This window comes from Scylla paramamosain, chromosome 1 (genome assembly GCF_035594125.1).
Source record: "Scylla paramamosain isolate STU-SP2022 chromosome 1, ASM3559412v1, whole genome shotgun sequence".
Classification (NCBI taxonomy): Eukaryota; Metazoa; Arthropoda; class Malacostraca; order Decapoda; family Portunidae; genus Scylla; species Scylla paramamosain.
Genome location: NC_087151.1, coordinates 17,402,277 through 17,419,564, shown reverse-complemented (window position 1 = coordinate 17,419,564; position 17,288 = coordinate 17,402,277). Strand labels below are relative to the sequence as shown.

The window sequence follows — 17,288 nt, the reverse complement described above, 5'->3', positions numbered from 1 at the left end:
CCCACTGCACTGTGTTTACTCAGTGACTCAGTCCCGCGTGTGCACTGTTTATCGCCTGACGCCTTCATCATGCCTAAAGTTGTAGAAAAGAGGAAGCGTGTTGTGCTTACACTTAAGCAGCTGATCAGATCAGCTGCTGATTAAGATTGGCTGATCTTTGTTATGGTAAGATGTGTGAGTGTAGGGTGGTGACTGTGGACATTATTTCACTTCTATTCAAGTATCCGGCAATATTCAAGTATCCGGCATGTCAGCGGCCCCGTTGATGCTGGATAAGAGGGATTTTACTGTAGTCTGTACTCAGACAAGAGTGCTGTAATATACTGAAGGGCATGGGAGGTAGCTCCTGTGGATGATTGGTCCCAGAATATTAAAGCCTCACTGTTAATCTTATCTGTTCTCCCCCTAGCACATGGTTGCCTGAGTCCTTTTTCAGGTGTTTGGAAAAGTTTTGAAGTTTATAATTTCTCCTGCACTTTGAGGCAGGAGTGGCAACCCTGAGGCTGAAGCTGTATATGACTTATGAGTGATCTGGACTAATTTTTTTTGTCTTGCATTAGGCTGTTGGTATAGCCTAGGGAAAAGCTGACCCAAGACTGAGTGGCAGCTGTGAGAGGGGCTGTGTTTGAGTTGTTCTAGTAACATAAATAATAGCTTGTTGCTTGTAGATGGGATGTAGGTAGTGCCTAAGGAGTGCAGGTAAATATGATTGTAGAACTGCTGCTGTATATTAATATCAAAATACTGTACAGTGATAAAGATAAGTGGAAAGCTGCCAGCCACATGTCTGCCCACTATGGAGGAGCAGACGGAATTCCTTGATTGCCTGCATGGCCGGTGGGTCAGGTCACAATGGTGTCAGATCACACCACGTGGGGAGTGGAATGTTGTGTGGGGAGTTGGGGGAGGACACCATGCAGGGGGTGCATCCGAATTGCCACACAATTATAAGAGAATTGGCAACCTTGTCAGGATAGATGGAAGTTCTTGCAGTCAAGTGGGAGGTGCAGTGTGGTATTATTTATTTTGTTTTGTATTCTGTGTGCTTGTGCCCAGCCTAGACTATGGAGGGAGTGGCTGTTGGCCGAGATGAATCGTGCCCCGAGTCCCAGGGAGTGTGAATTTGGCCCACTCTGGTGTTCAGGAACCCAGCCTTACATATAGTGTCCATGGCCATCCTACGAACCCCAATCATAGTACTGGTGGAACCTACCAGACAGAAGGCATGTTTGAGGAGATAAGATTTAAAATGGAGATGAGGAAAATGGAGCTGGAGGAGGCTAAAGAAATAAGGAGACTTGAGCTAGAGGTTGAAGCTGAGGAAATAATGCCAAAAGCTGAGGAGATTAGGGAAGCCAGGAGGTTTGAGGTGGAGAGAGAAGAGTCAGGAAAAATAGAATATTTGAGTTGGAGAAGACCAGGATAGAGGACTAGGATAATTGCCCTAAGAGAGGAAAATGTGCCAATTAAAGGAGTTTTATGAACTGGCTGCCACAAACCTATTGTCTTGTGCATCTTGGTAGCCTCTTGTGAATTCCCACTAGGCATCATACCACCTCCAAAACCCTGTCCTGGACCTTCTAAGAAGACAAGCAAGAGGACTGATTTGTTGTTGAAGAGGAAATTGATAAAAAAAAAAATCCCTTCATTTTGACCACGGAATTGAGCCAAAGGCACTGTTATCTGCTAGAAAATGTGAGCCAACAAACTGTACCACGTAGGTGGCAGAAGGGCTTGGGTTTTCCTTCTCACCATGCAGCAGTAAAACCACTTCTGTCATCCAAGATGAAGAAAAAATTAGCTGAATTTACCAAGAAATATGAACATGGGGAAGAAAATGACTAGATGAAGCTGTTACTTAGTGATGAAAGTTCCTTTTCTGTAGTTAGAGTGAAGGGTGCATATGTCAGGAGACCAGTGAGGTCCAACAAGTTCATCTCACAGTAAACAGTTAAAAGTTTGAAACATCCTGATTATGTCATGGTCTGTAGTGTATTTAGTGATACAGAAGGTGTGGGCATGAAGGGTGGGGGGGGGGTTGTACTTCCTGCCAAAAAACATCACCATACGTGCCAGTAATTATCTGGAGGTGTTAAAAGACCACATTTTTTGAGAAATATGAAGGGGTCACCATGCATGACAGTGCCTCCTGTCACAAAGCTAGACTGATATCTGAGTACTAAAAGAGTGCTTATGTTCCCATCTTGGATTGGCCTGAAAACTCCCCAAACCTGAATCCTATAAAATGCTGGGATTATCTCAAGAACCACATCACTCCACAGATGACCACATCTACCACTGAACTGAAGGAAGGCATAATGAAGCTTTGGCAAGACCTAGCTATGGATTATTTAATAAACTTGGCTTGATCCATGCCTAGAGGACTCCAACAAGTAATCAAGAGCAAGGGTGAAATGACAAAATATTAATTTGTGATTACAGGATTTAGTTTTTAGTACATTTTCTAACCATGCCTCCATTTTTTTGTTACTTTTGTTTATAAGTCGCATCTTCCATGACTGACTATATTGTATATATACAGGGAGATCTGTGAGGCAAGTCACATATTCTCAGAAATGAAAGATCAAGTCATTCAAGTTTGAAATATTCTATGGTCAAATGCTTTTAATAGTATGGTTTAGAAGCTACAGGACGTACAAATCTTAGAATATGTGACTTTCCTCCCTGGATATCCTATATATATATATATATATATATATATATATATATATATATATATATATATATATATATATATATATATATATATATATATATATATATATATATATATATATATATATATATATATATATATATATATATATATATATGAAGGCTGGAGACTGTCAGAATGCCCCAAAATATATCATAACATTGGTTAGCACTGAATATAAACCAAAAAGCAATGAAATAACAGTTTGCTGAAAGACTGTTGTTATTTTCCAGTTAGTTAGTCACCACTATGTTGGGAACTGACATCTAATGCAACTAAGAACCAAAGCATGAAAACTGTATATAAAGAGCACAGACTGATGATTCTTTAAATTTAGAGAAGTACTTTAATGACCATGAATCATTACAATTAAATATGCAAAGATTGTGATCCTACTATAGTGATTGATGCCTTAGTGTTGGCCTTCCAAAAGAGGAAAAATTCCAGTTTTTCACAAACTCACAAATCAACAAAAGGCTACAGAATTTTGAATTACTGTAGCACATACTACATATTTCATATAAGTAATATGATACAAACCAATATAACATTTTCTGACACTTGAGTGAGATGTGGAGAAATTATTAACTGCCCTAAGGTAAAGCTGCACTTCATGTGCATTAAACCTGGCAGCTTCCAACCTCTATAAAAATACAATTGCACTAACCTGGACATGTTGCAGAGTTTTTCCCATGACAGTCATGAAGAGTTTCATGGCATCTGCATCATGCACCATGAAAAATTCTGTCAGAAAGATGTATTCCCTGCACCCATTGTCCATCAGTGCATACTGCTGACTCCGGAAGAGGACTTCAAAGGCATACTGGAAGATATGTAAGTAAAGCACTATAATTATTTTGATGTATTACTGAATAACTTCTCTTGTATAGCTTCTGATATAAAAATATAACAAACTTTTTCTGAAAATTGGGGACATTTTTGGTGATAATATGCACAGATGACTTCTCACAACCATTTTTGAAGAACATTTGTAGTACATCGAGGTCCCAAGAAGAGCAATTATCCATTAATGTATACTGTGCCTTTCATCGAGTACAAAATATATTTTTCACAAGTAGAAACAAATCTGAGAAAAAAGAGAAGGGAGAGCAGAGAGACAAAGAATAAAAGACAAAGAATAAAAGAGACAAGGCAGCTAAATATAGAGTCAATCTATTTACAGTGCGCCCTGCATTAATAAATGGTTCAGACTACAAACAAATTCCTGATTGCATAATGAATATAAAACTTGGCAATGAAATTTCCTCTTGCTATAAGTTCCATCATGAATGTACAAGTTGATGGTCACCAGCCCACACACACCAGTACCATTAAACATTAACTACCACAACAACAGCAGCTGGTATCACTTGCACTGCATTCCTCAAATTTTCTTGTTGTCTGTCATCCCTTACTGTACATCAACATCCCCTTCACTAGCCATGAATTGGGAAAAGAAGACTAAGAAGAAGAACAGACAATCAATCACAATTGCCATGGAGATAATTAGTTGATTAGTGGTTGTATCATCATGCAGCTGAGCAGCATGTACAGTAAGCTCAAAAGTACAATTAGTACTATAATGAAGGATAAGGAGAAGTTTCAGGAAGTAAAGGCAGCATAGGGAAAGACCGAGTTGGTGAAATCAAGAAACACTACAGTCAAGGAGATGGAGAATTTATTGACAGTGTGGATTAAGGAGAGAGAATGTGCTGGTGACTATCACTAAGGCTTTTATTTATGAAAAGGCTAGGATGATTTACAGTGTATTGCAAAATGAAGCTACCAGTACCAGTGAACAAAACGTATTCCTTGCATCCAAGGAGTGGTTTTCCAGATTTCATATTCACATAGGACTGCACAATGTTGTTCGTCACAATGAGGCTGCCAGTGCTGATGTTGTTGTGCCCAAGGAGTATTTGGATGTTTTTGGTAACATTATAAAGACTGGAGGATACGTGCCACAACAGGTATAAAAATTCTTGCATTTTTTTGAACTTTTTAGGTAATTTTTTTGCACAATTGATTTTTTTCCATAAGTTTTCAAGTTCAAATAACAAACATCAAACAATGAATGTCCAACTAAAACAAATTACTGCATTTTTTGCATCAAAGACACTATTTTGTTCCTAAAATAAACATAAAATGTCTATCATGAGTCCTAGAGGCTGAAGGTTACATTTTCCATAAGCTTATCTTAACCCCAAAGGAAGGTTATCTATGCTAGACAGTAATCTGAACTCCTGTATATGGCCTCTCAGTGAACAATCTGCCATACCTATGTCCTACCCTTTTGGTGCCATCCACCTCTCTCTCCCTCCTTGGTAGTCTTCTCTTCCAGATCAGGTACAGAGCAGCATGAGGCTTTTGCAGGTGCATTAGTGGACATGCTAAGGAAGGAGGTGATACAATATGTGATACACAACAACTGAGGATTCTATTTGCATTTCTTTGTTCACAAAGTGATTGGTGGGTGTTTTCTATTGGCTGACCTGTCACCTCTCAACTGCTTCTTGGTTGTGACTCCCTTCTGCATGATAACAGTTGCTTCTGTCCTTGCCTTCAAGGTGGTGGGAGTCACTGGGCGTGATGATGTCTCTGCTTCAGACTTTTCACAGTGCTGCAGGAATTTAACAAGTTTATGGTTCTAGTGTTGAGTTGGGTCCACAGGCATGGATTCCACTTCTGCCATTATTTGATCACTGGTTAATGATGTTTGCTACATGAGACAACTGTCTAACACCAGCAATGTGCTGTATCTCTGTCCTTTCCAAGGAATCTGGGTCAATGTAGTTCAATCTGATCTGTTCCTGGAACAATGCAGACTGTACCTGAGCATGGTACAGGATACAGTCTAGATATGGCCTTCCCTTTAGAGGAGCAGATGAGGTGGTTTGGTACTCTGGTGCAACAGTTCTTGAGGGATGAAGCTCCCAGACCATCAATGGCAGACTTCTAGGGCACTTGACATCATTAATGTGTTTAGTCCTGGGGTCTTGTCTACTGATGTGCACTTTGCAGTGGTGCCTACAGTGGCAGTGGAAGGCCTCATTGTGCATGGAAGATCACATGGTGGTACCATATCACTGGTTCTTGTATGACCTGACTAGGTGCCTTGAATACAAGCATCTTTTCAGAGGTGGCTCCATACAATGACTCAAGAGTGGACACTTCACCAAGTGCTGTGCAAAAATATCTTTTGCCTGTCCAAAGCACCACAGATCGACCTGTTTGACATCTCCCTAACCACACAATTTTTGGCATTTGTATCTCTACTGCCAAAGCCAGGAGTGTGGTAGTGGGATACCTCCTTCCCATGCCAATGACTTAATGTTTATGCCTCTCCACTCCTTTGGAAAGTACTAATGGTGGTTAAGAACACAAGTCCTCAGGATGACACTGGTGGTACCTTGATGGTTGCATGCTGACTGGTTCCCTCTCTTCCTCAACTTGCTGGTGGATCTTCTGAGAGAACTGCTGCTGTAAAGTGCCTGCTTTGCCAGCCCCACAACAGAATCTTCCATAGGGTACCAGACGAGCTCTACTTAGATGCATGGAGATTCTCCACCATGAGTTTGGAGTGCATAGTTTTTTTTAATAGGGCTGCCAGGTTCATGTTGGCAATTCTCTTTGGCTATGTACAACACTAAATGGAGAGATTTCCATGTTTGGTGTGAGCAAAGAAACCTTGATCCATGCTTGGTTCCTGTGATGAAGATAGCAGAGTTTTTGCCTTCCTGTGGAAGTTAAAATATCGGTTTCTGTCATCAGAGGTTAATACTGGTCAACTTTCATCCTTTGTCAGAGGGGTATTGATATGACAATTGACAGTGATCTGATGGTGCTCTTATCCTCACTTTCTATTGAGAGAACACCACATTCTCCCCACCTTCCAGCTTGGAACTTGTCCCTAGTTCTGTGGTCATTTATGTGACAACTGTACAAATCCCTGAGCAAGATCTCTTCCATGGACATTTTGCTTAGGGCCCATTTTCTGCTGGCTCTGGCCACATCACAGTGGCTTAGCAAGCTTCATGATCTCTTGGTGGAGATTAGGTACACTGAAGCCTGATCCTCTTTCCCTTTTTACTTTGCACTTGATTCCATAAGTAAAAAGCAGCACCCAGGGAATAACTCCTATGGAAAGTTCTTTGTTTTTTCTTAAGACTTAGGACTTTGGATACTGTGGGTGATCTAAAGGAGGTATGCTTTCTCATCCCTGTGCAGGTCTTGTGGGAGTACTTGTTACAAACAAAAGGTTGTTGTCTGCCATGCTTCCATCTCTTTATCATGTTTACCTTCATACCTTGTTGATGTGGATCTGCCAGGTCATGTGCTGACTGTAAGCAAGTGTCTCCTATGAGGAGTGCCAGCTAGCTAAGGCCACAGCTCATGAGGTCTGTGGGAGCTTCCTGTTCTGCAAAGTGTGGTCTCTGGACCACATGCTCAAGGCAGGCACTTAGCAATCATTTTCCACCTTGGCAAAGTTTTATCTCTGGGACATGACACTTAAGCACCTCAATACTTACTCACTAGGGCAGATAGTTTCAGTCCTCAGCATCATATGCTGACACGTACCAATGGTGGCGTATGAGTTAATTATGTCTATTGAGGGGTCAAGTTGTTTCTTCTCTCCTATATTTTGTGGATTCAGGCATATATAATTACATACTGATATTTGTATGCATGATAAAAAAAATAGTTTTTTAAAGAATAATAATATTTTGTCAGCATATTTGTCCATACGTAATCACACTAAAGAGCCCCTGCCTCCCTACACTCTCATTTATAGTGTTTCCAGTGTGTCATATGTCTGAGTGGCTTGCTGATGTGCATGCTCTGCTTTGGTGCTCTTTTCAAATACCAAAAAGTGTCCAACTAAGCTTTTGAGGTCATATTTACAGGAGCAATTTTGCTGTCTGTGTTGTGGTTACTGAAGTAGGCATATACAATTATATGACATGCTTAAAATCATATTGTACCAAGTGCTGTTGTTTTTTTTTAATGATAAAATTGCCTCCAAAGTTAGGCAACATTTAAACACACATACTTCAGGAACTAAAAGAGATATTCCATTGAATTTTCTTTTTAAATATTGTGTAAAATTTCTGCTCACACTGTCAAACTATAGTGTCATACAATGTCATACACTGTCATACAATAATGATGACAGTAATAATGTAATGATGATTTATTTGATTATGATGATAATGAGAATGTCAACACTGAAAGTAAAAGTATTAATAAAGTTTATTAAAGTTAAAGAAACAAGAGGAAAAATAGAGTTTTACTTGCATCACTGGATAGTCATTCTGAGTAATGGTCGGTATCATAATCCCCTTCTCTGCAGTTTTATTCCTAGAAATACTCAAAGTAAAAAAAACAGAAAAGATTATTCTTACTTCACATTTCAACCTTTGTAGCACCATCTGCTCAGCTCAATAAGCTAATTCTTTCACCACTGTACTTCCTCCTTTCTCTTTCTATCCATACATGTTGCTCTACACATTTTCCTCAGGTATCTCATCTCTGTTACATTCAGAGTATCTCTTTCTCTCCTGCCTTCATATTCCATGTTTTGCTCCAGAAAATGCTGATGAGAATGCTATGTTCTCATACAAATCTATCTACATTTATTCCAAGCAACCTACAATTAGCCCTTCTTTCATCCTTCCCTATACATTTCTTGCTTCATTCATTCATTCATTCATTCATTCTCTAGATTTATTTTTTCGCCCATAGGTATGTAACACCTGCTAATTGGGGAGTTTGCTATAGTCTGGAAAAAATACCAGACTCATCAGCCGATTGAATTTTACACATAAAAGGCAGTCAGCCGAAGAAAAATCTTTTCATCATTTGTGTGTTATCAAACCAACAAATAGGATATTAGGAACATTTTTAGCCACCATCATCAAGCAGAGAGCAAGAAATATGGCAAAACAAGCTAAATACTATACACATTATCTCAGGTTTGGGATGTATCATCACCTTGGGATGAATGCTGTTTTTGCCAGTTGAAATTGCTAGATAAAACATTAGCTCCTGTAGAAACCAGAGAAAAAACGGTTCAAACTGAATATGTAGCAGGAGACTAGAAATAAATGTGAAAACAATGAAAGCCTAGTTACAAGTACAGTGTTCCCCCACTATTCACAGGGGTTACATTCCACAGCCTCCTGCGAATAGCAAAAATCCACAAATATGGAAAACCACCTCTACAAGGCTCAGCAATACCTATGTTTACAGTTTACACCATAAAACACATTTTAAATTCACTTTAACACGAATAATAAAATATTATTATATGTACAGAATATTTAAATTTTAAAGATACAGTACACTGTAAAATGAGAGGATTAAACCCTTAATATAACGAACCTCTATTAACTGAATTTTGGGTATAATACTTCCTTTAAGGGGTGCAACTGGACGAGTTTACCTTAAAAAAATGACTTTTCTGCATTTCTCCATATTCTCTTAGATTCAGGCAAGATGTTTCTAGGGAAAATGTTTAAATGGCATCAATGCATTAATTTAAAGGGCTTGACAAGCATTTAAAGGGTGCTTGGTGAGTGCACTGGCCTTTTAAATATCCTCTTTTACTAGTGTTGATGTTCTAGGTCTCATGAAAGATAGAAATATGCGGTTTTCGCAGCTTCATTTTTGTGGCCTCTTACGCCTGGCAGCCTAAAGGCGGGCAGCGGGTGGATGGACTGGCTGTCAAGGTCACACAGTCAGGTCGACCGTCAACGGCCTCAGTGCTGCCTTGCTGCCACACATGTGTAGCGGTGTGTCACTTTTGCCTCCATTGCTTTGTTGAATTTCTGAGCACAATGCCTAAAATCAAAATAGGGAAGATGAGGCAACAACATGGAATAGCAGCTTGACAGCTGCAGCTTACCAGAAGAGCAGATGGAGTGGAACATCAAACATCATCCCCCGCAACCACCACCACCACCAAAATCCCCACCATGTCAGCTGCAGTAACCCATCAACACCCACCACTACCTCTTCCATGTACACCTCCATCTCCAGGTGTGATATCATAGACGAATGTACTACTGAATAGTACACAACTGCAAATTCTCTTCAGCAACATGATCTGTGGCAAATGCATGAAGAATGTTGAGGTTGTCATCAGTAACAAGGGGATGAACTTGGAATGCCCTGTCATTTGTTCACGCGAGACTCCCAGGACTGCAGCACCACCGAACATATCATCTTTCACCACCTGTCTGCCAAGGATGTCGTAGTCGACAGCGTAGTCTCTGTCCTCCTGGAGAAGAGTCTTGGTGCTTCGTGTAGAGGGCAGAGGCTCTGGGGAAGGAGCCAGAGCCTCAGCACCAAGAAGCTCTACCTGTCCAACATCCCTGGCGAGCAGCTGGAGCTTGTAAAGGGTGTTTACAAAGACCTTGCAAATCCAGCATTGCTGCAGAAGTGCTTCTCTGGACGCATCCAGAATCCAAACGAGAGTCTACACTCAAAAGTCTGGAGGAAGGTGTCAAAGGACAAATATGCTGGACTGCACAGGACTCGCTTTGTCTCAGATGACAATCTGGGAGCACAATTTTGGATTCTCTGCGTCCAATTTGTTGCAGTGCATTGGATTTGGAGTGTCTAGCCCCATCACTAAACCACAAGAGAGAAGAGATAAGGAGAGAAAGAAGCACCAAACACCAAGACACAAAAAGAAAACAAAAGCAGGAGAGGATACACAGCAGGAAACCCATACTGGAAGAAGAGGAAGAGACTAACAGATACATCATACCATGCTGGGGCACACTAGTAGTTGGTAAAAATGACCTATCTTGCCCCCATGTAATTTGTAATTTTTTTTTTATTGTTAGTAAATGTAAGCAAAACTTTAAATGCGTTTTTCTCAAAACTAAAAATCTTTAAGTTCAAATGAGTATATCTCTAAAATTTATCAACCAATTTTCAGTCTGTTTTCTTTTTTCAGTAGAGAAAAGAAAGGAAAAAAAATCTCAACCCAAATAATTGCTCTAACTCAAAATCCAAATTTTTTATTGAATAATCATTAAGAAAAATCAAGAAAAACAGTGTACAAAAACAAAAATTTGTAAAATCTAATTTTTGTCTGATCTACAAACTTTGGGTCAGGATTGTAGTACAATACTTGATCTAACTACTGTGTCAAGCAAAAAAATGTAAGGTAAATTTTCTTCATAGATTAGCTCATTTAAAAAAAAAAAGTAAAAAAAAAAAAAGAAAATGGCTTATAACTCAAAAACCACTGACTTTTGGAGAAACAACACTTCGATAAAAAATAATGTACATTCAGAACTCTATTGTGTGTAAATATTTCAGCTTGATTGGGTAAGAAATAACCAAGATAACATTTTCGCCAGTTGCGCCCCTTAAGACTACTGCCTGCCTCCTTCTCTCTCTCCTCTCTCTCTCTCTCTCTCTCTCTCTCTCTCTTTCTCTTTTTGTTGACTTATCTGAGAGAGAGAGAGAGAGAGAGAGAGAGAGAGAGAGAGAGAGAGAGAGAGAGAGAGAGAGAGAGAGAGAGTTGTCAAGGTCACTGGCTCTCTCTCTCTCTCTCTGGATAGAGAGAATTTTTGTATTTAGTGATGCACCTTTCCACCATATGTGTTCATTATATTGAGGATTTACTGTAATTTATGGTAACTGAAACAATGATCTGCACTCTTTGGGCTGAAAGACTGGGCCAATGGGGACATCTGGTAATAATTCACTAATATGTGAAACTGCAAATACTAAACTGCGAATACTGAACCACAAGTATGCAGGGAACACTGTATTTAGTTTATGTTAACTGTTCTGTAGAGTGTGCATCACCAGATCCTGTGGATATTGTTAGCATAAACACTTAGGATCAATGTTTTGTAGCATTTAAGTACAATGCATGAAGTTATATCATGAGAGGCGGTTCTAGAATGTGCTTCTCCATAGAACTGTGGGAGTGTTGACTGACCCCTACGTTAAAACAGTCGGCAATCACCAGCAACTCAGCCCATGGTGAAAACCCCAATATTCTATTTCCTCCAGCAAATTATGATTCAAAACCACATTCATCCTCGTACCAAATGCACATTCATATACTTCATTACTTAGGTCTCTGCCACACTAACTCCTTAAGGCATCCATCCAAACTCCTCTGAATGCAATTTTAATCTCTCCTCTGAATCAGTGAGCAGAGCAGTAGCATCAGAGAACAGCATTTGATTTAGATTTCCCTCTCTCATCAGCATTCATCATACTTAAACCTTCACCTAACATTATCACATTTACCTGCTTCACAACACCAATCATATAAGCATTAAGCAGTTAAAAGGGCACCACGTGCTCATCACAATCCTACTCAAACAGGAAACTACTTACAATGTTTTTCATTTAAAATATATACTCTACTTTTGACATAAAAGGCTTCCAATTTCTATAAACTGTTAATCAACCACTTACCTTATTGAGTCTCAGAACAGTCCATAATCCATCCTTTTAGATCTGCTTTAATATATGTTTCCTCTAAATCCATATAAGCGCAAAGTGTATCTCTTCAATTTCCTAAATACTTATCACACACCTGTCTTTGACCAAATACACAATCATTCCCTTTTCATCAGAAATTGCTGTTCAGTAATCTCTCTAATCCTTCTTGATAACCTTAACTACAACACTCAAAAGACTTGCACTCCTTAATTAAGCAAATTTATGCTTATAACCCCTAGCAATATAAAAGTAAACATTACTGTTAGCTATTGTAACAAAGCAATACTATACATCTTCCTCACCTTAGTCTCCCCTTTGCCAGCAGTGTGTGGCACAATAATGTCTTGGATGAGGCCAGTTGGTGAGAGTACTGAATCTCTAGTACCCAAAGTGAACACAGTCCCTCTGCTCTTTAGACTTTTGGTGAAGAAGCTGTTGGCACGAGAGTCTTCAACTCCCATCAGATCATCCCGGGTAACACCTTCTTCATACTGTGGATCATTTTAGATAGGGATCTCAGAAATCTAAGGCATGTAACTTGTGTGGTTGTAAATATTAATTTATGATGAAGGGAAAGCATTACAGTAAAGGAGCAAAAAAATCTCCTTAAGGATGGTTATGCATTAATATCTGGCTATAATGTGTCCATAGGAAAACAAAAATGCTAATCTGTAATACCAATACACTACCTGGATCTCATTTTCAAGTTTGAGGATATACATAGATCACCAAGTCAAATAATGTAATATAAATTTACTAGCTGTACAACTTATGTGTTGTATTTTGTAATGTTCTAAAAAAAGTATGTTAGAATTATTGCTAAGTTGGTTATCACAAGAACTCTCAATTATATCAGCCATGTGTCTGCTCATATCTTATGTTTATACAGTGGAATCTTGGTTCTTGAACTTAATTCGTCCAAAATATTTGAAATCCGAAACTATTTTCCTGATAGGATTCAATGTAAGATGAATTAATCTGTTCCCAGACACTCTTCCACCCTATCTTAGCAGCTTATAACAATTGCTCCCACTGCTAAGATGGCCACTCCACAACATCTCCAGCTCAGAAATTATTCATCTAGAAGGAATGTATTGAATGAATTGAGTGACACAGAACTCATCAGAAAATACTGTTTAGATCATGCAGGTATTCTCTTTGTTATCAGCCTAGTGAGGGAAGCTTTATAGAGTGACAAAGAGAGGAACAACCCACTCATTGCCAAGATCTAGCCATCTTGCTGTTGGGAAAAGCTACTAAGAAAATGGAGTTATGCAGTAGTGGTGGCATTGTGAGTCATCAAGAGAGCCACGAGGATTACTCCTGACCCAGCTGAACCATGTTTGTTTACAGTGAAGCTCTTCAATGGGATCACATTTACCTTGTTTCAAAGATTCAGTTACTGTCTTACCCACAGTGTCTCTCCTCCAGATATATAAAAGTGAAGAAAATATTTACAGAAACTATAAATTAGTAATAAATGGCAGCTTTTGCTATGTCTTTTAGCATTTGAAATCAAGTAACTTTATTCGAGAACCAAATTTTGGTACAGTATTTGAAACAATTATGAGTTCAAAATTTTGTTAAAAAACCGAATTGTTCAGAAAGGGTGACATTCAGTAACCGAGGTTCCACTGTACTTTGCAACTCTGTTCAATACATAGCAACATCTCTCAGGTAGTTTCACGCCCGTTACTTCACAATATGCACAAGAGGGAGCTTTGTTAAACTGAGGTGATAAGTATAGAATTTTCAATTTCCTTTCCCTTCTTTATTGATTATGGTGTCACCCACCCACACCACAAAATGGTGCCTAAGAATATTCCTGGATAAGAGAACAATACTGAATTCCCTCAAAGTGCATATAACTGTTCAGATTTGTCAACACAGGGGAAGTGGGTAGACAGCCATTTACAGTTTTATTTCTAAAGCAAATTATTTCCACCTCATAAACCTTTTTTGGTCATCCTAAAAACACAACAGCAACAAGAGAAGCTTATGGAGAGGCAAGAAAAAAAAAAAAAAAAAAAAACCCACACATTACAACAAAGCAACTGAAGTAATCCTATATGACATCCTTGATAATTTTGCAGAACACCATTCAGTATTGCTGTCAGAAAGAGCTGAAGTTGCATCTTTGTTCTTAAACCAGCAAACCCTTTCTGACACCTAAAATGTGTGCTGTTTGTCTCACTTTTACAAGGAAATAATGATAAAAAAAAAAAAAAAATCATGAAGACAGAAGAAAGGTATTATAGAGTAACAAATCAGCTTTCCAATGTGATGCCAAAAGGGTGGCAAGTTGAAATGTTCCTCACACAATACTCTCTGACTCCCAGTGTCAAATAACTACCCTTATTTATGATTTAGGGCTGTTTCAGTGAAGAGAATGGATGTGGATATTTATATGTACTACTTAAGAACATCAAAATGAATGGAGATTATTACACTGCACTGATTTCTGTGAGAACACATTTTAAATTTTTATAACATCCATGACAGCAACTTTTTTATGTAAGACAGTGTACCATGTTACAAACAAGCATCATGAAATGCAATTAAGACATGCAAGAAGAACATGTCAATGACCTCCCAACCCTGGTTGCTGCAGCCATCAAGACAGCACATGCACACTCCACTGTTTGTAATGGAAGGTACGAAGCAGGGAAGAGGGTGGGCTACTTCCTATATGTAAGCACTGTTAAGACAACGAACAATTTATAATAAATGTAGTGCTAAACCCAAGCTCACTGTTTTGCCTTGGAGCCTCCATGTATTAGTTTAATATTTTCTTTTGGTGTACCTTCACAGAAACATTACTCTCGGCTAGAAATACAGTTATCCCTTATTAACCACAGTTTCAGTTTCCAGTTTCACTTTTACACGGATTGCCACCAACCATAAATTCAAGTTATCTGCTGCTTACCCAGTCACCACATCACACACACACACACACACACACACACACACACACACACACACACACACACACACACACACACACACACACACACATGGTGAGAAAGGATTTATTAGCCCATGGGACTAATTGTAATTATGAGCTGGCTGAAGCAATTAAAGTTGAGGTGGTGCATAGAGAAGATGGAAAAAGAGGCTATGCAGTGGTATATGTACCTCCTAAAACAAATTCCTGGTGGCTTGTGGAATACAAGGGTAAATTAGAGGATACACAAGTGTGAGGAAGACATGATGGCAAGCAGAGACAATCTAATAATTATGGGAGATTTCAACTGCAAGGAGGTTAAATGGGAAGGGTGGTTGGTGGACAGGAGCAATGAGTCTTTGGGAGGAGAGTTGTTAAGAATGGAAGACTTGGATGTGGACTTGGAAAAACAGAAGACTTGGATGTGAGGAAGGTGCAGGGACCTGATGAAGTACCTAACTGGGTGCTGAAGGAATGTAGAGATTAACTTGCACACAAGATTTACAAACTCATCTTAACTTCATTAAGGGAAGGAGTGGTGCCCAAAGATTGGAAAAAAGCCGATATAATCCCTATATATAAGAATGCAAGCTATATATATATATATATATATATATATATATATATATATATATATATATATATATATATATATATATATATATATATATATATATATATATATATATATATATATATAAGAATGGAAGTTATAGACTGGTGTCATTAACAAAAGTAGAGACAAAAATGTGCAAAAGAATAGTGAAGCAAAGATGGGGTGAATATCTGGAAAAGAGAAAGATATTAACAGACAGACAATTCGGATTTAGAAAAGGAAACTTGTATACAATGAATTCAACGTGCTTCTATTCCGGAGTAGATATAGTACAAGAAAGAGAGTGATAGGCAGATTGTGTTTATTTGGACATAAAGAAAGCATTCGATAAGGTGCTCCACAAGAGACTGCTGTGGAAATTAGAAATGTTTGGTGGGCTGAGAGGAGTGCTCCTGGACTGGATCAGTGACTTTCTGAGTGGAAGGGAAATGAGAACAGTGGTCAAAGATAGGAAGTCATTGTGGAGACAGGTAATTAGTGGTGTCCCACAGGGATCGGGTACTAGCACCAGTTTTGTTTGCTATGTGAACGATATGATGGAAGGGGTGAATAGCTTCATGAGTCTATTTGCTGATGATGTACAATTGATGAGAAAAGTGGAGAGGATAGATGATTGTGAAGCTCTACCGGAAGATCTGAATGTGATTTGGGAATGGAGTGGCACTTGGAAAATGGAGTTTAACATAAAAAAATGTGGAGTGTTGAAGCTTGGGCATTGTTGTGTGAGGCCAATCTTCACTTATAAATTGGGTAATGAGGAAATAAAAGTGAAGAGTGAAGAGAAACACCTTGGAATTACTGTCACTGATAAGCAAGGAAATAAAAGTGAAGAGTGAAGAGAAACACCTTGGAATTACTGTCACTGATAAGCAGTCTCCAGAGGTACATATAAGAAGGAAGACAGGTGAAATATATAATCTGGTGAGAAACAAGAGCAGCATTCAACTATCTCGATCAAGAGATGATTAGGAATTTAATTGTGACCTTATTTGAATATGCAGTAGTGATATGGTCTCCAAACACTAAAAGGGACATAAAGAAATGAGAGAGAATACAAGCAGTGACAAAGTTGCCTCCAAACCTATCAGACTTATTGTATGAAGAGAGACTAAAGAAACTAAATCTGCCCACCTTGAAAGAGAGAAGAGAGAGAGGTGACCTGATTGCCTTATATTGGATCTTATCAGGCTATGAAAAATTGGAATGGAGTGAGAGACTTTAGAAGCACAAAAGGACATGAGAAGGATCAGAGGAGGGAGAGAAGAGATATGTGTGAGTATGTTGGAGGGTCAGGTCATGTTGAGATGGGCGAGGTGAGGTCAAGGCGAGTAGAAGATGGAGTGGAGAGAATGGATGGGGTTGAGATGAGAAGATTAAGGGAAGTTAATGTAGATGAGTTGTATAAATATTTCGTTGATAAATTACATACAGGAGTTAGCAAACATCACTTATAAAGCAATAATATCACAGAAAAATTACCATAAATGGATGACTGTTAGGTTAAAATACTACATAAGGTGGAAGAGAAGTATATA

General features: G+C 38.8%; 1 protein-coding gene across 5 annotated transcripts in view; it reads right to left on the bottom strand.

Moving 5' to 3' along the window:
• Positions 1 to 17,288, bottom strand: part of LOC135101636 (vacuolar protein sorting-associated protein 52 homolog) — a 241,875-nt gene that overhangs the window by 75,601 nt on the left and 148,986 nt on the right. For all 5 annotated transcript variants that reach the window (XM_064005942.1, XM_064005905.1, XM_064005933.1 and 2 more), the window contains 2 exons: positions 12,496 to 12,684; positions 3,384 to 3,539 (listed from right to left, as the gene is read on the bottom strand). In XM_064005942.1, the coding sequence (XP_063862012.1) occupies positions 3,384 to 3,539; positions 12,496 to 12,684 (345 nt within the window). The remainder of the gene's footprint in view (positions 1 to 3,383; positions 3,540 to 12,495; positions 12,685 to 17,288) is intronic.